Source organism: Vanessa cardui, chromosome 15, assembly GCF_905220365.1.
Source record: "Vanessa cardui chromosome 15, ilVanCard2.1, whole genome shotgun sequence".
Lineage (NCBI taxonomy): Eukaryota > Metazoa > Arthropoda > Insecta > Lepidoptera > Nymphalidae > Vanessa > Vanessa cardui.
In genome coordinates, this window is record NC_061137.1 from 11,814,357 (window position 1) to 11,839,912 (window position 25,556).

A 25,556-nucleotide genomic window follows, 5' to 3' on the forward strand; every position below is an offset into this window, starting at 1 on the left:
TCGTTTTCGTGAGATTCGAGTTTCTTGACTAGATGTGCAACTTCGTGCAAGTTTTAATTGGAAAAAAATGTTGTTGTTCTACCTATTCTACTTCTATATCTGCTTATATATTATATCTGCTTTTATCTTATTTTATATCTGCTTTTGGCAATTAAAAATACAGCTGTTCCAGAGATTAGCCGGAACAAAGACAGACAAAAAAGGTAAAAATGTTTTTAGTATATGTACAGTACATACACGTATTTAGTAAAAAGCAGTTATTTTGATATTACAAACAGACACTCCAACTTTATTACATAAATAGAAAAGATATGTACATTAAAATAATGGCTATTAGTCTTACTGAAATTACAACTGTTATATAGTTTTTCATTTGTATTGTTTAAAAGCAACTTCTCAAAAAATATTATTTTAATTTTGAAATATATTGAATGAAAAAAACAAATTACATTTTTTATTATTTTTATTTGAGGAACATTGATCTAACATTTTAATATGATTAAAAGTATGTTTAATTCTACATAACATTGAATGTAAATATATGTATCTAATACATTCATAGACATTAATATATGATAAATAGTCTGATAAAAGTATATAGAATCCTTTTTATTTGTATATAGATATTTAGTTGCATAGAAATATGTGTCTATAAATATTATAATAATTATAGAATATAGTTAGACTTTAGTTTGAAACATTCTCATTTTGTTATACAAAGATGAATGCTGTAAGAAAATAGATATACATATACCATAGATATTGTAAGAATAAAAATACCTACTTACTCTATGAAAGGACCTTTGATATTATGGCCGGATATTAGTTTAGACCTTCTGGGACTAAGAAGTAGGGAACTTGAACAATTTTTTACTTATAAAAAATATACAGATGTTTTGTTTTATTTGCTAACATTATTCTTATCTCGAATTGCTCAGGGCTTGAAGTTAAAGCCCAACTTATACCTCTGTAAACCTGTACGAATAACTAAGGTCATAAGCTGACTCTTTAGTATTCTTAGTCTCTCCTTTATGAATTTAGGTCTCCGTTGTTTATGGTTAAAAATAATAATTTTAATTTAGTCACTTATCAGGATTAGCAATATGGACGGTGCACAAACGGACGAATATATTCATTTTTAAATCCCAATTTCAACGCGTTAACAACTTTAATATATCTAGTTTTCAAAATAAGACATTATTCCTTTTATTTATCTATATGAGTTCATTTATTTTATTTAAGTAGTAAATTATTGAAATACCCAAATGAAAAAGATTGTTAATTTTATTTGAAAAATAGTTCAAGTTACCCACTCTTTGGCCCAGGGTATGTAGACCTCTTAATCCGGCCATATGGATCTAAGGCCCATTTCCACTACTTCGGGTTCGAGTCCAATAAGTCCTAGTCGTAGTGATTGAGCATCTTTTAGACACTTATCAAACCTACGAGTTCCTTACGGATGTTCATATCAAGTCATCGAGTGTCGTCAGACCTTTGTGGCATCCGACTACAATAGGCTCGACCTCTTGCCAACTTAAAACGAACCGCAAGACTCCCACATCGCAAGAAACATACAATATGCTTTATAAATACAATATTCGAAATATGTACTTATATTTAAGAATACTACAATACAATCAAAACTACTAGAATCAAATACACATCAATTCGGAAGGAATAATAAGCACCTATATATCTACTATAGACATATATAGCAAAGATTAATTTACTAAGTCGCAAAATAACAATATACGATTTCAATAACTATATCTATTCAGGTAAAATAATACTTAGTACATTTAGATACTATTAATAAAATTTTCAAAAAGGGGGTCCATTGTGGTTTTAGGCGCGGGTTCATCACAAGCATGGTTTCTCTAGGGATCTAATTTTACCTAAAATCTAAATTCTAAAGTTTAACTAGAAGCTCTAAAATTCATGAAACATGAATTAATATAGATAGTACTGGTTAAGAATACTTATATGATGTATTAATATTAAAGGGAGTGTTCAAGGGTTGAAGTGAAAAGGGATATAGATAATCTTATGTAATACAACCAAAAAACATAATTTGTTTATAACGAAATACAATTAAAAAAAATAGTTAAAAAATACTTGAACACTCCCAAAATACATATATATATAAAAGTTACAAAAAGTAGGTAATACGCAATACAATTTAGTACATCTTTAAAAAATTAAAATATATAAATGAAAAAAAAGAAAAATGAAAATAAAAAACCTTTATTAATGATATAACAATACAATAACTTGGACATAAATCTTTAACTCTTAAATTAATAAGCGCTAAAATTTAAGATATAAACTTATTAGTACATTACTTACAAAATAATTCGAAGGAACAATACTATATAATATAATAAAGAGTATACTTTGCTAAGCTCAGATCTATCTTTGGTGAAAGATTTATCTATAGCTGTGAAATGTTTATAATTTGAATTCATAACATAAATAAAAAAAGTAATCTAGTCATCAAAAAAAAAATCTTTTGTATTTTTCATCTAAATGATAAGACGAAAATACAAAAAAAAATAATGACATAAAATATGTTTTGTTAAAACACAAACAAGAGTTTTTATGAAATAATCATAGTTACCATTATATTAAAGGATAATAAAGATAAATAAAACAAGATTTAATTTATTTATATTTCACATTTTTGCACTGATAGAGTAAAACAAAGAAAGCTGTAATTTTTTTACTTGGTAACACTTGTACCATTTCTTTTATTTAACATAATTATTACTTCACACTAGTAAAATTAAAACGAGTATTTTTTTAAATTACATAGTTTGGCACTAGTTGTAACTTCAAGTGCCAAGTTGTAATTACGTCACGTTTTTATTTCATAGTAATGTAAATTATTTGGCCCAACAATGGACCATGTTTTTATAAATAAAATTGATACCCCATTTTCCGTATACTCTAAATAAGCTTCCCTTATATTGTCACGCCGTTTTTAACATACATTGTACCCTTCATTACGTATTTTATAATAAATCCAATATTACAAATAAATTTATTTCATAACCAATATACATAATAATTCATATATTTTTCAAATTATTCTAACAATGCTTTCCTTTACATTCTTCATTTAAATAAAAAGAAAGTAAATATGTCTAAGATTAGCTATGGTCAATTAAAACATAATCATCGGAGGCAAGATATAAACAATCAGAATATTTAAATTTTTCATTTATGTTGGCTTCTTTTTACCGCACATCCGGTCTATTAGGTTGTTTATCATGTCGGTATCAACCAAGCCAATGAACTTATCAACTATGAGGCCGTTTTTAATCGCGATGACAGCTGGAACCGCTTTTACCTGTGTAGAGAAACACATCATTTAAAAACAATACTTTAAATTTTTCATGTTTTTTACTATTTTCCTTAATAGAAAAGTACCAATTAATCATTACCAAAAACAGTTACAAAAATAAAAAAAAATATTATATGAGTCTGAGATATTGAGATGAGTCTAGTTGAATACAAATACAATATTATAGTACTTTTCTGCAATGTGACATAATCAAAAAGAAATCAGGCATTACCTACACTTAAGCACTCATTGAACTCGAAAAACTCAAAAAACTGGTTAAGAAAAAAGTCTTACTTCGAATGCATGTACTAATTCAGCATTATCTTCTACATCGACGACAGCCAGGTCTAAGTTGGTTAAGGGCTCGATAAGTTCCTTCAGTTTTGGTGTGAGTATCTTACAAGGCTCACACCATTCCGCGTGAAAATTAACTATAACCGGCTTCTCGTTATTCATTACCTGGTAAATACATAGTTATGATAATTTTAATACTAACATATATATGTATACACATTTACATTTATAAACTGGATTAAACATCTCATAATAATGTGAATATTGAATAAGTAATGTGGTAAAATAATGTTGTCTTAAATTCTATTATAATTAATAAGTCTACCCATGACCATGAACGCTGTAAAGTGCTCGAAACGTCGGGATGTTAAAAATAATTAATATACGCGATTCAAATCCGTTATAACTAGTTTTATTTAAAAATGTGGTAAAAGTTCATATTAAATTTCAATTTCAATAATAAAATTCCACAGACACTCTAAACTTTGCCATTAATAATTTTAAATCATTTGTAAAAAATACATTGGTAAAGAAGGCATATTGTTCAGTACAAGATTATACAGATGTTAAAAAAGCATGGAATTAATACTTGTAGAGTTCCAGGCAGGATAAATTAATTTAAATAATTGTATTTAACTAACATGACTTTGTATTTATAAATGTTAAAAAAGAGTCACTACTGAGTTTCTTGCCGGTTATTCTTGGTACAATCTACTTTCCAAAACGGTGGTAGCTTCACTTAATTGTAAAATGACAATTCAAAAGTACTTGTAAAAGCCTACTTGAATAAAGTTTATTTTGATTTTATTAATTTTCAAAACTACTTTAAAAAAGATTTTAAGGTTATGTGAAACAGCATAATCACAGGGACAAGGGACATTCACATATCTAAAATCTCAAGATTAATGATGCATTGATGATGTCTTCAAGGTATAGTCTTAGTCTTACACAAATAAATTATTATATATATATATATTATTTATATATTAATTGTAAAATCAGGCCATATTGAACTTTAGACTTATTTTATTTTAAAAATGTGTAAGAAAAAATGTAGAAATATACTTCATATTAAACATGATCTAATTGTGAATCTGCCACTGTAATATGAAACATATTTGAATAATCATAACTAAACATATGACATTATGTACTGAAGTAGTAAAATAATGCTTTGTATAAATATCTTCTATAAATTGGATGGAATATTTAAATCAAAACTAACCTTATTAACAAACTCATCATTATTCTTGACTAGTATAGTTTCATTGTGTACTATTGAGGTTGATATGGCTTTTGTTTTTTTCAATACTGCTAACCTTCGCACAGGGGAGCGAAGGCTCTGACATATAACATTACTCATTGTTTCTGCAAGTAAATAATAATTTCTATAAAAATTGACAACTCACACAAATTAAAAAAAAATACAATTAAAACCTACAAAGAGGATTTAATGACAATAATGTCAAATTAAATTCAAGAATGTCAAATACTTATAAATGAAAAGAATAAGAAGACAAGATGAACCTATGATAATGACCTTATCAAAATCAACTGATAAAGTAATCTCTTAGACATCTTCTAACTAAGACACACTGTTAAGCAAGTGATGAGTTAAATGCTGATGTCTCTTTTTGTCATAATAGATTTGGTATGTGAAAGAAGAGATATAACAATGTTTAACTAATTACCCACTTAACATTATTTATAGACCAAGTTCCTGTTTAATATCTTATTAAATAATACTTACGTGATAAGTAATACCTATATTAAGACTTAAAAAAATATACCAAACATATATTTTAATCTAAAAACAAAAAACATGCATTGTTTTTTTTTATGATGTTTAAACATTTAACATGCTCTAATGGTAATTTGCCATAGCTCCCAGATACCTTTTATAAGTTAAATATTTATTTTTTTTAGATTAACCACAGACCAAAAAAACTAAAAACCAAATTAAATATGGAACATTTATATGATGATGGTTTTATATTTTAGGAAAATCAATAAGAATATAATTATAAAATTCATTAAATTTATGTTATGTTACTGATGGAAGATGTTTAATAATACACAACAAACTAACAGACAATAAGCGAACACAACTCGTATTATATACTCACCTATGGTTAGTTATTTTTGTTACCAATACTTTGCACTTGTTGCATTCCGATCGGGAATAAAATAAAATTAAAAACAAAATTAAAACCCATCAAAGAATTAATTAAATTAATTGAGAGAATTAAAAGGATAGAAAAAGGAGGGAAGGGTTAAGTCCTGGTTTAGTATGATCAAATATATAAATAATAAAGTTACCAAGGAAAATACAATAGAGAGAAATATGTTTTCCAGTTTCCAATTCGAGGGTATGTTTCGACCGTTGTTAAATACAGTTATTAGAAAAACGGCTGATAAAATTATTACGGTGAAAAGATAAATCCTTTCAAGATCCAAGCTCGAAGTACAATTGAAGAGTGCGTTGCTGTTTAGCAAGGATACCAATATAATTGTTGCGATAATTGCACCGAAAAGAAAAATGTTTTCCGGATGGCAATGCGAAAACGATTCCCAGGAATCGCGAACGTATTTAGAAAAAAAATACCATACCCGGGCTGCAGAGTTAGACATTGTTTTGCATATCACACCCCTTGGTTAATAGACAAACACTAGTACCAAATCACACTATATAGGATATTATAACATGCAGGAAATCTGAATTATTTACAGCTTATCTGATTAAATTTCACATAGATGCACTATATTGTCTTGCACGATTTAGAAAAAGCGGTTACTACCAGATTTAACACATTATCTAAATTCTGCCAAAAGATGTACCACTACAGTGCTACTCGGTCTATCGAAATATCGTAATGGTGATTATCGAATATTGATCGGTGGCATAATGTTGCCAGCAATTAAACTAGCTTTCCATAAGATCCCAGTTAAAATTCCTAAAACGGCTTAAATCGGCATCTTACAATCGCTTAATATAAAAGGGAAAAAAATCGATGTAGTTTTTTTATTACGTAATAAAATATTAACAATAATCAAGGCATTATTTTTAATAGCAACTGGTATTCTGAAATATTTTTTGACAACAGCATAATTATCAGCTTTGTGGCGATAGGATTCTTTGTTACTGATGTTTTTTATAATGTCTGTTGAAATTTCAAAACCGTTGCAACAATTTCCTTCCCAACATCAAATTACACAGTATTTTTAAAAACGCAGAGAATATACCAGATGTTGTTCACGATGCAAATTTGACCTCGCATAGAATACTGTTCCCATCTCAGGGAGGGTGTTCCCCATTATTAGCTTTTTTGATTTGACTGTACTAAACGCAGAACGGTTCGAATTATCAACGACGGAGCCCTTTTCGACCTGCTTCATTCATTAGATTTGGGTAGGGATATTTCATATTTGATCATTCTGCATTTTGAATCGAACTTTTCACGAGGAATATTCCAAAGAATTATGTGTATTAGCCCCAGCTGCTGAAATTTCACCTTCGGACATCCTCAGTTAAAATTACAAGATTCATCTGCACCATATCGCTTCGAAAAGCCATAAAAGCCTATTTATTAAAACTTTTTTGTCTCCCACAAACATACTACTGGACAGAGTTTTCAAAGGTGGTTTTCACGTACGAATATAACTTTGAAACCTTTAAGAAAAGCGCGTACTTATTTCTGAAAGGTCGTCTACGCACTTGCAAACCACCGGTATTGCAGGTGTTTATATACAATGGTGGTCATTTTATATCATGCGAGCCTTCTAATCGTTTGTTATCTATATCTTAAAAATATAATTAACTTCACCGTATTCCTCTGCTTATTTTTTATGACATATTTATTATACATATTCATTTTTAAATAATCGGTCAACATTGTCATTTTAATGAACAGTAGACGAATTATTGCGAAAGTTATAAATATCTTAAAATATGTAATATTTATTGAAGGAATACGCGACTTGGGCAAATAAAAGCACAACATATCTTACTTCATATAAAACCTCTTGTATCCTTTTTAATCTGTATTGAAAATTCATTATTTAAATACTATTTTTCCTTTTAAATGGTAACATTCTAAGTAACAGTGAATTTCTAGTGCTGTGAGTTGCTGTCAGTTTAATAGAAAGGTAAGTATTTTTTTAGTTTTTTATTGTATTAAATGGTTTATTTAACTAGATATGTTTTCTAAGATTCAAGTTTATTAATATTTCAAACATTCCACGTCGCCATATGCCGCCACAACTTAGTTATAATCGAAAAAATCTTAACGCCATTTTCTACTTTGTGCTGATCGTTTGAAACACAAAATACTTATGTATAATAATTAGCTTACAAATTAATATTTCGTATCATCAAAATAAATAATTTAACGAGTACTTTGCGTTACAATTACAGTAGTGCTTATCAAACGTCGAAATGTCACATTTTACGTTAAAGTTCCGCCGATTTGTTTTTGATGACTAATCGGGTAACAAGGTCTAATAATTCCGATTCAAATGGAAGGGCAAAACATTAAGTCACTGACCTCTATTTCTTTATATGTTGTCTACCCTTATTTTATTCAATATAACTCGATTCATTACTCCTATCTATATATTTATTGTGATAGTAATTGGTATCTAAAAACAGATTTCATCAGTACACAAGATTTGTGTTGCTTTATGATAATATATATACTGAGTTTTATTACCAAAAATATATTATAAATTTGCAACTAACCATGTGATCGCTTCAAAAATAAATTAGGTGTATTATTTTTAATGGTCAAAATTATCATTAATAGATGCACTAATTGTGTGCTGGCTTGAAGGACAGAACTTAAGTAGAAATTCTACAATTTTGTTTGAAATTGTAAAATTAGTCATTTAATATTGAATAATAAGTAGTTGAAATATTAAAAACTTAAAATTTTGCGATTTATTAAATACTCCGAAAAATGTGTATGAGAAAACAAAATCATATTATTATTTACAATTTGAATTAAATACTATTGTTCTTTTTTCTAAATAGAAACCATACAGGTTTAAGTGGAATGTCTATTTGTATTCTAATCGTTTGTAACAAAAAATGTTTTTAGTCAATAAATTAAAAAAAAAAAATCTATAGCAAATGCCTGCGATTATTCAGGATCTTAACCTATGATGTTGCATTCATCCAGTGTTGATGTTTATAGAAATATTTTTTACTCCTTTTGTGGTAGGAGTGGGTTATAGTATACAATATATTTATTATACAACTATAATAAATTTCTGCAATAAAATATAATTATCCTTCATAAAAAAATATGGTGCGATATAATAAATAATAACAAAAATATATAATAAATAATGGTAATGGATAGTTGTTTACATTCATTATTTAACCATTTTTTGTCTGACACATTTTTCATAAACCTTAAATATATATATTTTAATGCAACTATGAAAAATTAAATGAATGAAAATAAACATAATTCTTATGAACAAAAAAACTAATATCCTACTATACACAAATGTGTATAATTTTGTACCAGTAACCTTATATAGGTGACACATTTTTAAATCATCAACCATTATAATCTTCATTACATATATGATGTCATTCTTAGCGGATGTTTTATATCATCATAAATGTAGTATACAATCCAATTGTTAGTATTTTGATTTGTGTTTTCAAACATCAATAAACAAAAACAAAGGACATAAATAATTTTATGACAATATCAATACTAATACCTGAGAATAGCCACGGATAGAGTGGTTTGGAGGAAGCTAGTTGAAACATTGGTAAAATTATTTCAGGACAAGCACAACCTTCAGTAATAAAGCATACATAGCAAAGCATACAAAAAAGAAGAAGATCAATGCTAATGATCTCAATTAAATAATGTTCTAAATGTGAAAGTGAGGTTTTTTGTTTGATACAATTGTCATGATTTGTCAGTACAGAAAAGGACGTTGGGGTGTATAACACTTGCCTACTCTCAATGGATGGTAAAGTTACTCAACATTTTCTGTCATAAAATGTTAAATTGAAACAGATACATTTACTTTACGGTAGATTATGATACAATTTGTTCCTAAATTTTATTTGTAAATCTCATTTTACACCTGTTTGTACATGTACTGCTCCTATATAAAAAAAGGAGTCTTTATTATCAATTGTTATACTTTACTAATGCCTTGTAATTATTAAGCTCAACTGGTACTTCACTTATTTCAATTAGTAATTGTAGTATCACATGTAAAAGTTCTAGCCACAAGAACCAATAATAACATAAGTTTCAATTCTCTTAATCTTAGGTGAGCCTGACTCTTATGAAGTAAGCATATTTTTCAGCATTGTATCATAATTTAATTTTGATAAAAACATTCCCAGATGTACTATTGTCAATAGTACTAGATGTATGATGTATGATGTATATTTTGCTTCATTTACTACCTTCCAAATGCTTAAGGATTGCATATTCTATAAATGTTTGCTTATTGTTTTGCTATATTTATTTGTTGGTAGGCTTTTGTCCAAGAACATCTGTGTATAGTGCACACATTCAACATATATTATAATGCAAAACAGCAATACTAAGTATTTTGGTTTCTGTCTGTCTCAATTTTCGGTTAGAATATTGAGGAACCCAGAATAAAGTACAGGGGACATAATTCCCAAATTTGGTGGAGCATTGATGATGATAGGAAATGATTAATATTTCTATAGTAATAATGTTAATGCAGTGGTGATCACTTACTAGGTTCCATCTGCCAGTCCGTCAACCAGGAGAACATAAACAAGAACGAAATATACCTTATGTTGAAGCAAGGTCATGAGTTCTTCTGCAATATATGCATATATGCTAGGATTTCTGTTTTTTGACATATAAATGATATAAATAAGAAAGTCTCAATACTTCATACAGTATTGTAGGTTGTTTTTTACACAGAAGGTATCAGTTTATATGCTATGCTTTCTGAATTGCTGCGTCAATTTTAACTTTAATTTCGGATTAAAGCGGAGGAGAAAATTAACTAAATAAATTACCTATGACCTTGAAAATTATGCAAAGAAATTTAGAGAAAGTTCATACCAAAAATATATATTAATGTAATTCGCCAAGGCTGCGAGGAAGGCACAATTCCCATCCGGCCATTTGGACATTGGCCAATGTTTTTGTATTGCGGTAAACAGTTCTACCTGTGAATCATTCTTGTCTTTCTGTTGTGGTTTACAAGTAATCACACTTTTTAAATAGTTTCTTATTTACGTAACGTCCTTGTTACGGTACTTCTGACATGTGGCAAACGACAGAACGGATTTGGCAAGTTAAATAGGTTTCGGAATGACTTCATTTTTGGACTTTCAAAGCAGGCTTTTTCATGTTAATCATAATACTAGTCTTTCAATAGATTAGACTGTCTTTACTATGTACATATATCTTCACATTGTTTCGAAAATCATTATATAGTTGTACAAATTTTGTGCTATGATAGAACGCAAATTTGATTTTTGGAAAAGAAAAGATTTTTCAGAAGAAATGAAACAGACATTTCAGTAACTACAATAGCTCAGTCAGATATTACTACATTCAATCACCAGTTGCTTGTATTTGCGTCTATTAATAAGTCCGAGCACTATCATTTGACGTGTAATTTTACGAGATTTTAATGGCTTTTTTCTTTGTATTGCAGACTTTAGAAATGAAATAATAAAGTCATGTGAATTATGTGAACTAGATATCAAAATATACTTGACAGAGGCTGAGAAAATTTGTAATGAGCTTTTTTAGCGTAAGCAAGTTGTAAAAGTGCATATATACTACGTTATTAGTATTGACATTGGTTACACACAAGGAGTGCAAAATATTTCTAAAGCATGTTTGATATTCGGAGCACCTTTCAGTTTCGAAAACGTGCAATAAAAATGCAAAATTCCACAAGTACAAAAAGGGATAAAAAATGGAAATTATTCTTAAAATAACTCATTGACAGGTGCCTGATGTTCGTAGTTATTTAAATAAATTATTATGAACAACGTTCAGGGTTCCGTTGACGCGCCATGAATCATGACATTGAGTTGCAATGTCAATGGCGACAAAAAATCTTTTACTTCTTTTAACTGTCGGTAACTAGTTTCTTGATATCAAAATACATTATCACCTTTTTGTGAAGTCTTAAATCAACTGTAATAAAATCAAACTGGAATTATTAGGTATCACGTTAAAACGTCAATAGTTGACAACTTTCAGAGAGGAACATTTTATTCTCGTTTTGTTCCATTTTTGGGTAAAAACGTCATGTAAGAAACAAATTGGGTATATCCCACAAAATATATATTTGATCTTGTCTATTGATCTCTGATTTAATTGACATAACCTTTAATTTGAAATTATGCTCATACTGGACCAAGCTACATTACTCTTAGCGTATGAACAAAGTACCAATAAGTTATGCAAATTGATCGACCGATCTTGCGAGTTGTAGTTAACAAGAGCAGCAAGAGTAACAGCAAACTGGTTGCGTTCCCGCCTCCGCTAAGGTCACGGTCGAGCGCGTGCAGCGTCCAATGATTCAATGATACACTCGCATTGCAATTTACACTTATCCGTAGCATGGGGCTGTAATGGTCTCGACAATCTTCTCGAATATGCGGATGTCTGAAATAAGCAACGGTCACGAATTGTCTTAAATCTATTTTCGTGTATCATTTGTTAATCTTAGTGAATTATATTTCTATATATATGTATGCATACATGTCGAAATTCTGCGACATGTGCATTCCATCAAGCCGCAGTGGTGGAATTTGTTCCAACCCTCTCTTAATGGTAGGGGAAGCCTTAGCCCAGCTGTGGGGAATTTACGAGCTGTTACTATATATATGTATGTAATATTTTTTCACGGTAATATTATAATATAGGCACATTCACCTGTTATTTTAAAATGGCTTAAGTTAATTTATAACATCCATTAAACCTATCGGAACTAGGCGAGACAAAGTGACAGTCTATAAATATGGTATGTACAGATAAATTACGTTGGTATGCGACCAGACAGCATCCTGGGCTATTTAAGCCCCAATAGGACGCTTTTTACTCTTTGTCATGTGACTTCGTTGGTCCATGTTGTTTTTTGTTAACTTGTCTCCGGTCTAGTGATCTTAAGCCTACTTAAACGAAATGTGGTTTGGAATTTTACAGAACTTTTTTGATGAAAAAGTTGAATGCACGACGAAGGGAAGAATAGATTCTTAAAATGAATTCTGAAAATTTCATTATTACGTAAAATATTTGCAACTTATACAATAACGTTTTTTTTTACAATATATATATTCTTGTAATTTGAAATAAATATGGCCAGCCTCGTTTCATGTCTGCTGACAATTTATTCTTGCAGCATTCCAGTTCGTCTTGTCTGGGTTTTTGTCGCATGCGAAAATCGGCATTATTATCGACGTTCCCACCTTTTGGAATTCCGACAGTTTGTCTCTCTTTCGAATAATTACCCTTGACTCCATTTTTCTCATTTCGTCTATTTATATACGTAACAATTATATTGGAATTGGAATTAGTTCTTGTATTAAAACAGGTTTAATAAAACATGGATTGTATTGATACTTAATTATTAAGCTTAATAAATGTACGCTTATAACGAAATGAATCGAATTAGTCATATAGCTCTAAACATTGACGTAAGTTGCTATTAAAATTCAAAGTAACATCGAAATAGAAAGGTGCTGAAAGCAGCCCCAGTTTCGCCACAGCGTCTAATTTAATTATGTTTTTTTATCAACGGCTCTAATATGACTATGCGCTAGTTTGTGTGGATTACGAAATATTTGGCAGAAGTAAAACAATTGGTATTGAATGATCGGTACTAATGCAATTGCATTGAAGTATATATTAGTTAATAGTTTGCCTGTTAAAACCTGTTTTTTTCCTTTTTGGGTACCAAATGAATATATCAGTATTTATACTGATTTTTTTTGGCGATTTGTTGAACGGTATGAAAGCTTACTAGCGTGTCTACTTATACCACCATGTAATAATTAATAAATGTCAAGTTTCATGTTTAATAGTGTCGAAATCTAATCGAACAGATGTAGCAAGGTCCATGTTGCATATAAGATTTAATAAAAGAATATTAAGAATCGCCATAAGCCACGACGCTGAAAAGTGGAGCAATAGTGAAACATCTAAAATGTAATATTAATTAGACGAAAGTAATGTGACCGGAAAAAATGGAAAGGCCTCTTAGTCCCTCCTGTTCCATCTATCATTCTATAAATCTTAAGCAACTACTTTCTATTCGATAGATTACTATTGTAGCAAAGCATTATCTATCGTGATTATCATAACTGTATAATGAATTAATTTTGGTAAGTTTCCCATTTTAATCAACATCCGTTCTGTACCTCTTGCTGTGGAAATATAAATTAAAATTGTCGTCTTATTTTTTGTTTTGTATGGAAGCGAAATTATGATTTGATATAAATTGCTAGATAAGTAATCGGTTTGGTAAAAAAAAAAAACATATCAATATTACGAGTTAGTAATTATTTAATTACATATTAGCTTTAGCTTTCCGTTCAGTGATTGTTTTTATAAAACTTGTTGTCAAAAACGAAAGTGAGGTTTTATAAGTGCGTTATTATTGCATTTATTCAGTATAAATGTAATTAATGTTAGTTGTCGCTCCTGATTCAGGGGATTAGTCGTCAAGTGTTAAGCGTAAAAAAGGAGCCTCTGTCAAGGAACAAGGGCTGCTTGAAGTTAAAATTTTCTTTATGACAAATTTGAGCAACGTACTACAAACAGATAAACATACTTTCGCATACGGTTATGACATTACTATTGATATAATTTTTTTAAAATAAAAATAGCATCTTCATTTTTTCGTCTACTATCATTAATCGAAAATGTCTCTTACTGTGTTTATAGAAGTTGAAGCCTGAGAATGTCGCACCGCTGGGCTGGCATTGGTGAAAACACACATGTCAAATTCTTATTATACATGTGCAAGTTTCCTGCACCGCAAAATATGTGATGAATTATAAATACAGATAAATATCAGAGGAAAATTCTTCTAAACTTGCCCAAGTTTACAAACGGTTAAGATTCATGTGTCTAATAAAATGTTAATTGGCTTCACAATATTCTTATTATATTTATATTAGAACGATCTACTGTTTCTGAATAAAATATAATATAATTGTTTCATAATAATATCGTAAATTTTTAATAAATATAATTGAACTAATTTTATTATTAAATACTCTAAAGTTATCGTCTTAAAATCTTCCAGTAGACGTGAAAGGGCTGTCATTATAAATCTAACCAGAACATTTCGTTTCGTGTACTTTAACCCGATACGAACGTCAGTAACACCGCAATTTCTGTCGTAATACCACAGTTTAACCACAGTCGGTAATGCATTTGAAAGCAGTTTATTTTCTCCAAGTAAATTACACCTTGTCTTTTCTGTTATTGATCTGGCAGGCATAAATGGATCTGTTCTGATGGTAGATATTGAAGAGCCGTACAAGACAGGTGGACATGTGAAATTAGTAATACATGCGCTTTCAAAACTGATAAGCAGTTTATCAGATTCCCTGCTTGTGTATATTTTCTTAGATATGTCTTTTATTATGGTATGGTATGCGTTCGTCCCTATGCATATGTTTTTTCCAAATGTATGGGAATGTCTTGGTTTGGTTTTGTATTTTTCGTCGATAAAATTTTCAATATCATAAATTAGGTTAGATTAAATTGAGATTACTTAAGCATATAATAACTTTTACTTTTCCATTAATAAATATTTACTCTTAAGAAAAGATTATATCTAAAACATGACATAGATTATTTATCGATCCAATCTCTCATTAAATTCGTCGTTCATTGCCTTTCTCCGATTTGAAGATTCGTCATTTCTAGACGGAATTAATAACGAATCCGTTAATTAAAATTACGCAATTTTCTAATTGCTTGCATTGAGCTCGGCACGAGGTCTTTGTGTTCGAAATCTTTCACCGGAGAAAGCTGCAGCTCGAAGAAAGAATTAGTCCATTATTTTAGTTATCTCGACTAAACAGGTTTTTGCACTTAATATTAGGCCCCTAATGCTTCCTTATTCTAATTCATCGGTGCTATATTATTTACATCGTCATTGTTTCTTTACGTATATTCACAGAACAGATTACATTGAGAATTCACTCCGCATTATTTGTGTGATTTTTAATTCCGACTTACGGTAAATTAATAAATTAATATGAGTTAATGTCACATATTAAAATCGAGTTCTGCTGTTAATTTCTAGTTTTTTCTTACAGAATAGCTCTAAAGAATTTCGTATATCTAATAACGTAAATGTTTTGATATGAAAGTTTTACGATTCTTGTAGATTATGATAAATAAAATTCGATTTATAATTAAGCGATTACAGTTTCGTTCACCCCATCTGTTTTGAAATTAATGTTTAATATATTTTGCAATTTGATATGATTAAAATTTATAATTGTAGTTTTATTTTAATTGAATCTATCTAAGTAAATTAACTTCTAAGTATACTATACGACAACATAAACGGTACTGAAATAATTGCCATGTTGGGATGTTGGATCAGATGCTATTAAAGGAACACTGAAGTAAAAAGAATTTACAGATCATCGTTCAATTTCGTTAATCTAAGATAGAATCAAATTTCAATTCTAGAAACATCATTATGTGAGTCGACAAAAACCTGCTTGATAGCTTATATTTTATTTTTTATGAGATAGGTGGCAAACGAGCAGGAGGCTCACCCGATGGAAAGTGACTACTACCGCCCATGGACATCTGCAACACCATGGGGCTTGCAGGTGCGTTGCCGGCCTTTAAGAAAGAGGAGTACGCTCTTTTCTTGAAGGTTCCCATGTCGTATCGGTTCGGAAAAACCGCCGGCAGAAGATTCCACAAAGTGGTTGTGCTGTCTAATTTGATAATGTTATGTGTAATTCAGTTACAAAGCGACTATTTCCCTCACAGAAGTCTAATGAGAAGTTGGCAACACTGGCAGAAGGATTAAAGGATAAACAAACGCAGTTATTTCATGCTAAAAGTTCTGTTATATTGTGCGCTACAAAAAGTTCCTCATACTAGTCCACTTGAATACTTAGACTTTCCACTTTTATTTTACTTTTAAAGCTCCACAACAACTTCGCTAACAATTAAGCCGTATTCACGATTCATTATTATTTTAGATTTCGACCAATGATGTCAGCTTTGTATCGTCAAACAACAGTACTTAGTATTGTTGTGCTCCGGTTTGAAGGTTGATTGAGTCAGTGTAACTACAGGCACAAGGGACATACCGTCTTAGTTCCCAAGATAATCCCCTATGCATAAAGCTAGCGAAACAAAGTGAGTCGCTAGTCAAGAATAAACTCGAAATGTTTTTTAAAATTAATCTAAAATTCTATTGTTATGTTTATCTATCGTCCACATCTTACTCATCATACATATGTATAATAACTTATCGATTGTTTGTAATCAATTGTGAAAGTGCTCGGTGTTTGTGTTGTGGGTAATTGAACGTACCTAAGAAATAGTTCGCATTTCACATTGATTGTTCCATTTGTTACGATAATCTGATGCTGTTTAAAATGGATAATTTGTCTTAATATTATATCAGTGTCGAATTTATCTAAATGCTCTACCAATAGCTGAGATGGCCGAGTGGTTAGAACGCGTGCATCTTAACCGATGATTGCGGGTTCAAACCCTGGCAAGCATCACTATATATATATATGCGCTTAATTTGTGTTTATAATTCATCTCGTGCTCGGCGGTGAAGGAAAACAACGCGAGGAAACCTGCATGTATCTAATTTCATCGAAATTCTGCCACATGTGCATTCCACCAAGCCGCTTTGGAACAGCATAATGGAATATATTCCCTTTCCTTATTGGACGAGGAGGTCTTAGCTCAGTAGTGAGAAATTTACAGGCTGTTACTGTTCTGCCTACCACTAACTTTATTGGTCAACTACCTAGCTTATAAGATTAAAGATTGCACGGTGGGCTTGTAAAATTAATAGTTTTAGTTTCGAGACGTCTGGGCTCTGGAAATTGGACGTTTAAACTTAATGCCGACAGCACGTAACTCCGTTAAGTCCAAGCATAAACTCTTTACGGTCGTCTCAGATATGTTGTTCTCCTGGATTATAAGAGCAGAGAAATAGTAAGTGCACTTGCCTTTGTACCAACACTTGGACACTATAAATGGCAGTTGGGTATGATGTCTTAAGATTGGCAGTTGTGGACGATATCAACCAGAAAGACAACACTATAATTATATTGCAATTAACTGAAGCCAAGCCCTTCTCCTCAAAGAGACTAGGCCTTAACCCAGCAGTGGGATATTTACAGGTGGTTGTTGTTTGCTGTTGTTGTTGTTACTGAAACAAGCAAACAAGACGTAAGCGATGAATTAAATCATAAAACTTTTCATAAATTAAAACTTCAATTCGAGTGTGATAAAGATTTACTGTAAGGTTACGCATCTAGACTCGTCGGCGGCTCTCGTATTGATTCTTCTGACCTTGCAGCATTTATATAACTTTGTTTGAGCTTTCTTTTTCATCTTCTAATTCTCGAAGCGCGAATTTCACACGATTGACTAATTAAATTTGTCTGGTGTAAATTACCTGATACGTATGTGAAAATCTTTAATTCTCTATAAATTCAAAAGAATACAAACTCATTTCGAAAACCTCCTTTTGAAATCCTAGCCATTTATCCCATTACGGTGTATTCTCGACTCTTGTAATGCGGACGTCGTTCGTTATTAAATTACTAGAGAAAATACAATTATTTTTCTGTTTAGTAATATTTGTCAAAAATATTTTGATAATATTGGTAAGTATAACAAGTTATTGTTACTTTATAATTTGAATTGATAAAACAATGTAACATTAATGTTGATGTTATTAAGTTGAATAATTGTTGCAGATGAAATTGCGACGTTTAAAATTTGCGGCGCATATTTCATTTGGTTTACAAAATTTACAAAACTTTCATGTGTACATACTCATTTGTATAATTTTACAGCAACGGGTAACAACAGTCGCTTGTTACCTTATTTAATATGTAGTAATCTGTCGCATAAAACTTAATAGCCGGTCTGTTTTTGTTTGCTCTTCCAATTCACCCATAATGATACACGAACCCCTTTTCTGTGTGCGTACGTTGCACAACGCGCATGTAGTTCGGGGCGTGGAAAATGCAGGGGTGGCAACCCCATCGTCAATCTAGGGCAGTGCAATGAGTCACGCGATAGTATGTTGCGCTATTTTTTTATATGTTACCCTTCTTAAACCGATTATAAGCAGTTTTCGGAATATACCATAGTCAATGTTTCTTAAAAAAAACTGTTGGCTTACACAAGTGATTTAGTTTTTTTTTTCACATTTATAACGGGAATGCATTTAATTGTTTTTATTACACTTTAAAGTGTTCTTCTTAGTATTATATTTTTATCTTTAGCTATCGACTCGATATCTCCGGCGCCACTGCGTGCGCCACACTAGCTCGAGGAGTCGATTCACTGTAGTACGCACTCGGTAATGTTCGGGAGTGGACGTGTTGAAACCGCTTCCCTGAACCGGCATTAAAATAGCGTTTATGAAATAAAATACGCGTCCATTTTACCGTCCTTAAGTTTTCTACCATTGGAATATATAATAAAAGTGTATAAACGGTTGATGCCGTTAATAAATTGTGTACAAGCTGCTCGACTTTTCACCGTGATTTTAACGTATTGACCACTTCGATATTTAGTATTAGACGTAATTATAAACTTCAATATAGTATTCGTGGTACGCTTATCGGTCACTTGTATAAAACTACAATTAAAATCGACTGTCATTTGTCATTTAATTTTATATCGTGTTATCAGAAATGTGTTCTGTTATTGATTACAGCTCCCCGGTATTGTTATTATTCGCTTCTTTGTGTATGAAGGTCTAAGCATTTATCGTTTGCGTGTTTTTGTTTTGTTCGCCTTTATATCCTTTGTGAAATCGTCTTTTTTTATTATTAAATAGATTCACTGAATAGTTTATCGATCTGTGATAGTGCTAGTGAGTCAACACATTCCTGTTGCCAGTCGTCTTCAATTTAATTACTATGTCAATTAGCATTCTTATTAACGCTCTGATTGTCTTCAAATAAATGCCTTTTTACTACAGATACAAAATGTGTACAGTCCAACGTTGCACAATTAGTATAATATATTTTATTATTTTCGATTTTCAAACAGAGTTCATTGCAGTTATTATGTAAATATATGTTAGTCTATCATTTTGTTCCGTTTTCAATTGCGTTATTAAAAATCTATATTCACTGCTCGCTAGACTGGTCAAGGTATATCGATATTTTATCATGTAAAATTAACACCTAACACGGTGAAGCTATTAATAGATCCTTTTTATCCGCCATAAATATTTAAGAGACTGAAAAGTTAATTATGAATGCTTGAACAATAAATCAAAGCAACTTTATGAATCAGCACTTTTTAACACCAACTATACTGAGATTTAATTTAAATAAAATGAAATTTTATACAAAGATTGCGCTTAATTAAAGTATTGCGTTCACACGAAACTTTTTCCGTACCGAAATAATGCACGCGCAATTATGATCGTATATCACGATATTTTCAGAATGCAATAATGTCTAATAAATTATGGCGGTGTAAATGTGTATTGTTATTTATTATTTTTCAGATTTCTTCTTAGTCTCTATGTTGCGAATATCGATCTAATGGAGCGAGACATTTTAGATCGGGATGGCAATCATCTCGTCCTATTTCATTGGTCGTGATGAAATTGCTTTCTCGTTAGTTACGCTTATATTTTTTTTTACTTCAATTTAGATGTATTATATGAAGAATCTTTTTCATCGTATAACAGTAAACTTACTGATAGAACCCGTACTACCTATTATGAAAAAGTGCCTCACAGAATTTACAATTCCAACTGAAATGAGGTTATCGCTGCTAAATGAAATACCGATTATGATAGAATTAAAGAGCGGAATGATTGTGTGGTTACATCATATTTGTAATCAATATCAACTCTGATAACATTGCCTTCGTTAGTTCAGGTTTTTACTGAAGTAAATAAAACGTAAACACCATTTAAATCTCAAAATAAACGATTTTTCTGTAAATATCCAACGTCAGACTCGTTTACTTCAGTAGACCAGTTAAAATAAATTGTAACAGCAATGATTGCGCCGTTTGAAGCTGTACTTAATGCTCTACTAATTTCTGTTAACAGTTCTTAATGTCAGATAATGGACTATATAATAAGACATCGATGCTGAAATAAATTTTTGTTACTTTAAAAGCCTGAAATATTCTTACAATTTAAATCACGTCCGAGAATTTATTTAAAAAGACGTATCGAAATTGAAGTGTATTTTTATTCACGCTCAAGTGAATGTTTGTCAAGATTCTCTAAAGTGGCTTTTATATTCTTGAGATTTCCCAAAAGATCTATTTGAAATTGCTTCCATATTATTCATTCCAGTGCTTATAGTTTACTATTTGGAGTGTTTTCGATTATTTGAATACAGGATAACACTGTAACTGAAATTGTTGGAAGACAAATTTAAGTTATAACTTCTGATATTTAAAATTAAACGAAGTCACACTTATTACAGAAATAACAAAGGGTTACAAACTTTGGAACGTTTATTTTGTTGATCTTGAACGTAACATTTAAATGTTGCGTGTTTAAAGCCTATTCGTGCCTTTATAGTAGCAGATATGGCAATCTTTATTACTTATTCACTAACAAAATAGAATTAATGCTCATGCTAGTTTTGAATTAAAATTAAATTTGACTCTAGTTATAAGTGTTCTCATAATTCTGCTGTGCTCCGATTTTCGAACGTAAAAAATATAAATGACGCGACATTCTGAATATTGATTGGCTATTTGGTTTAAAAATAGGATCCTCATTCGATGCACGACACACTTAATCTGAAGCATTAAATTTATACTTTACTGTGTTACCATAAATTAAATGTTACCTGGTTATTAAAATGAGCAAAACTAGACATACTTTTTAATTATTTTTTTTAGTACACGAAATCGCTTAATCCTTAAAATTCGTCACGTAAACCTTGAATGGTTATTAAGAAAAGTACCTCCATCTAAGACGTACGTAACTCAATTAGTTCAATCTGGAGTACTGTTGAAACCTTTTTATATGAGTCTGCAAATATAAATACATTTTGCACGTGCTGACCATATGTATGTTCACAGGCTCGGCATATTTATTATGTTCAACTGTATTTATTTTTGTTATTAGTAGTATACTTATGTAGTACATGCTTCGTGAAATAAGCGCAATTTATATTTGAGATTTGAATTTATATTTATTTATTATACTAAAATTTGTGGTGTAAGTTAAATTAAGAGAGAGGCATACTAATTAAATTTATGAAATACAAGTAATTTGAAGATAATAAAAGCTAATTATAAAGGCGAAGAAATAAAGATAATTGTTATTGTTTATAAAGTAAATCTTGCTACCGTTATTATTGAAAGTGTAAAACAAAAACAAACAAATGGTATCATAACATCAGACAATGATCTAAAGGGATCAACGACACACCAACCGCTGAGTTGCGTAGGAGTGGGTCTATTTTAATTTCGATTATACTTCTGTCCCATTCACGCTCCAGGAATATACGTAGCTTCCTCTCTGTCTGGGTGAAATTGTGCAATAATTGGCAAGAAATCTATTTTCACTCGAGAGTGTGCCAAAAAATACACGTGCATGAACTGTAGATTGAAATATCTGGTTTTGGGACGTGATGTTTTTAAATTATTTTGTATAAGAAATCGTAATTTTTCGGTAGTTTGGGCCCAAAATGTAAGCCAAATATTTTTAATTACTAATTACGCAGAAAGGTGGAACGTCTCATAATTAAAATTTTAGTTTTACGTTAAATTAAATGTGAAATGCATTAGTCTGATGGAGGTTTTAATATCATTGTTCATCCAATTATCGTGGTATAAAACCTAATGGAAGTTATTAAAGCCGAAGCGTTAAGTACTAAAATCGAGCCATAAACTGTTTTAACAAATACTTAAATGTGATAACGTTGCCAATAAAAATAAAAAAATAGTACAAGACGCGAAAAAATAGCTTATTCTTGAAAACGGCTTGACGACAAATAATTCGGTCAAATTAATTCATTACAAAATTGGTTAGTTGTTCGTAGAGTGAGTCATTATTCCATTTTTGCAGGTGCTGTTTTAATTAATAACTATTGTATATGTAATTTTTTACTTGAAGTGATACAGTGTACTATAGTGCAAACCGTGTTAGTGTTGTGATGGAAAATAATTGTTAATACAACAACACGTATAATGTCGAAAACTCTAAACGCCTACAGAATGTAAGTATGAATTTGATTTGAACGCATTTATCTTTAAACAAAGGTTTAGTTTATCGTATCGAACATTGTTTATACTGAACAAACTCTAGAGTGGATCTGTATATCCTTATAGGATAAATCCCTTTGTCCTCGTTCCGTCCTTGAACTTTAAACCTTGGGAGGGTGTTTAAGCTTTGCCTTTGTCCTTTGAAGGAACAACCTTGATTTCAAGGACGGTGTAGACAAAATTTCCTTGAGCAATTACTTCTATCAAAATATTCATAATTCAAATAAACTCTTATAAGCATATGAATTGTTATATAAGAATATAAATTTTAAATCTAAACGACCATTGGTTAAAAATGTAGATTCTGCCGAGAAAAGTCAGTAAAAACTCAGTAGATACTCCAATGAAATATCAACATGGTAACATATTTTTTTATAATATGTACTTAGCCACATAATACTAATTAAACCCACTCGACAAAATTTACTCGTCTTTTAATGCACGTACTTCCTACAAAGTAAATGGAAGTAAAATTCTAAGTTTCGTTTTAAATTATTATTTTTTTGTTCCAACGTTTTAAATCTGTTTGCGTAAAATATCCGAGCCTCTCGTTAGTGCGCTTTTTAATAAAACGTTGAATGGAAATTATGGGATGGACAGTCTAGACTTTAAAATAACAGATAAAACGACCTTTTTATGGAAAGATTTTTTATATTTAACTTTAGTAATATTAAAATAGCATAGATAAAATTAAAAAAATTGCATTCCAATTTTAAATCAGTTTACCCACACTAAAAAACAAAATATCAAAGTTTGGACATTAGTCTTCCTGTTCTCAGAGACAAAGGTTCCACGTCATAAATATTTAAACTTTGTCTGGAATTCCTAAAATAACAACGGCAACCTAAAAATGGATGACAACTCCGTAGATTAACCATTCAGTTGCATTGCACCCCCTGTTATGTCTAGACGCATCGATTACCCAAGCTTTGTCCAGTATGGAGTAACGATATTTTAATTGGATTAGTATTTGCTCTTGTTTCGTTTGCATTGTACATATTTTATTTCATTTTAATGGATTTTCCAATCAAACTATTTCTGATATTACTCTATTGAATTTTGTATTAATTGGACCCATACAAGATACTCGAACCTTTTTTGCTCTTCGACAGGCTTTATATATTGATGTTTTTCTTTTTGTATATCATATTTTATTTTTATGGTAGATGGTAATCTAGTCGTAGCGGGATGGTTGCCAGCTGCTTCGACGTTGAGATGATATTGTTGAAGTCGTGTCCTTTGTGTTTCGTTCAGTTTCGATAAGACACAAAATTTATTATGTCTGCAACACTGTTATTACAATATTCGAGTTCATTTTTGATTTACTGTTTCACGAATATTAATATTTCCAATACTGCTAAAAGTTTCTATTATTGTAGATTATAAATTTCGAAATATTGTTGATTAAGATTCGATTTTATGATGGCTGTTTAAATTTGTAGGTCGCTATGTAGTACGATTGATGTTTATCATTAAATAATGCAAATCATCATCGATAAGAGAAGAAATAATTTAATGTTTTATTTATTTTTATGCGAAATATTCAATCTCAATTAAAATATTTTAAATAATTTTATTTTTTATATTATTTATTTTTTATTACACTTTTTACAATTTTTAATAACAATTTAGTCTCATAATTTAACTTGATTTTTACTTTTTGTAATACGTTCACCTGAAACTTGCTTAGTGGTTGTAAGGAGGGTTGTCGCCCTTGGTTGCCATGGAGACGGGATATTTTATGCGCCTCGCGTCGCCCATTACCTACTCTTTGGGGGGGGTGGGGGTTTTAGGCAAGATTATAGGCCGTAGGCGACTGAGAAACAAAGAAATACCTTCGGCTAAATACTGTGCGTTTCATTGTAAATATTATTTTGTTACGTTAGAGTATATGTCGACTTTCTATTAATTTTCATATTGTGTTTTTCCGTCGTATATATATTATTCCTCTGAATCAATTAAATTTTATAATAAGATTATCTGATTACGTTAAATTTAGGTATATTAGTGACATATAAATAGTAGACATATAAGTAGTCAGAAGTAACGAAAAAATTGAGTCATACGGGGATTTCCCTGCTTTAACTCCATGTTCTACAACTTCCATGTTTAAGTCAAATGGATACCTAAAAAGTATATGTTCTAAATATATTATTTATCGAATCGGCTGTTATTATAGCGATCCCTTTCATGATCCAAATTAGTTTCGACCCATTGATTCGAAAATTTCATGATGCTGCTCATATTATGCCGAGATATATTTACAGATATTTTTGATTAGCCTTCCTATATTGTTGCTTGATTGAGAAATGTTTATTTCTTAATTTATTTTCTGGCAGCTATCACACGTAATAGACTAACATAAGGTGTCTTAGTATACTTTGCACATAATCCATACAATAAAAATTGTTTAAATTATGTTGAAAACCAAATTATGT

At 30.4% G+C, this 25,556-nt stretch overlaps 2 protein-coding genes across 12 annotated transcripts in view; one reads left to right on the top strand and one right to left on the bottom strand.

Annotated features, from left to right (window-relative positions):
• Positions 1 to 2,228: 2,228 nt before the first annotated feature.
• On the bottom strand, positions 2,229 to 6,543 carry LOC124535671 (thioredoxin, mitochondrial). Of its 4 annotated transcripts, none has more exons than XM_047111967.1 (4): positions 6,366 to 6,543; positions 4,863 to 5,005; positions 3,638 to 3,802; positions 2,229 to 3,349 (listed from the first exon to the last, which is right to left on the bottom strand). In XM_047111967.1, exons 2-4 carry the CDS (start codon positions 4,998 to 5,000, stop codon positions 3,221 to 3,223), a joined length of 432 nt encoding a protein of 143 aa, XP_046967923.1. In that variant the 5' UTR covers positions 5,001 to 5,005; positions 6,366 to 6,543; the 3' UTR covers positions 2,229 to 3,220. The 4 variants fall into 4 exon arrangements, with proteins under 4 accessions (XP_046967923.1, XP_046967924.1, XP_046967925.1 ...); XM_047111968.1 differs by having other exon boundaries at positions 6,248 to 6,522; XM_047111969.1 differs by lacking the exon at positions 6,366 to 6,543 and adding an exon at positions 5,764 to 6,241.
• A 1,107-nt stretch (positions 6,544 to 7,650) lies between these two features.
• Positions 7,651 to 25,556, top strand: part of LOC124535670 (kinesin light chain) — a 58,813-nt gene continuing 40,907 nt past the window's right edge. For 6 of the 8 annotated variants that reach the window (XM_047111963.1, XM_047111964.1, XM_047111966.1 and 3 more), the window contains exons 1-2: positions 19,218 to 19,413; positions 22,922 to 23,072. In XM_047111963.1, the coding sequence (XP_046967919.1) occupies positions 23,044 to 23,072 (29 nt within the window). In that variant the 5' untranslated portion in view covers positions 19,218 to 19,413; positions 22,922 to 23,043. Of the gene's footprint in view, positions 7,784 to 19,217; positions 19,445 to 22,921; positions 23,073 to 25,556 lie in introns of those variants that run through there. The other 2 variants (XM_047111960.1, XM_047111962.1) reach the window with 2 other exon arrangements.

What these genes read in the sequence shown, in the direction of transcription:
- LOC124535671 (XM_047111967.1), bottom strand. Translation starts at nt 5,000, where the DNA reads ATGAGTAATGTTATATGTCAGAGCCTTCGCTCCCCTGTGCGAAGGTTA. An exon ending in ATGATGAGTTTGTTAATAAG is followed by an intron (nt 3,803 to 4,862) that starts GTTAGTTTTGAT and finishes TGTATTTACCAG; the next exon opens with GTAATGAATAACGAGAAGCC. An exon ending in AATTAGTACATGCATTCGAA is followed by an intron (nt 3,350 to 3,637) that starts GTAAGACTTTTT and finishes TTCTCTACACAG; the next exon opens with GTAAAAGCGGTTCCAGCTGT.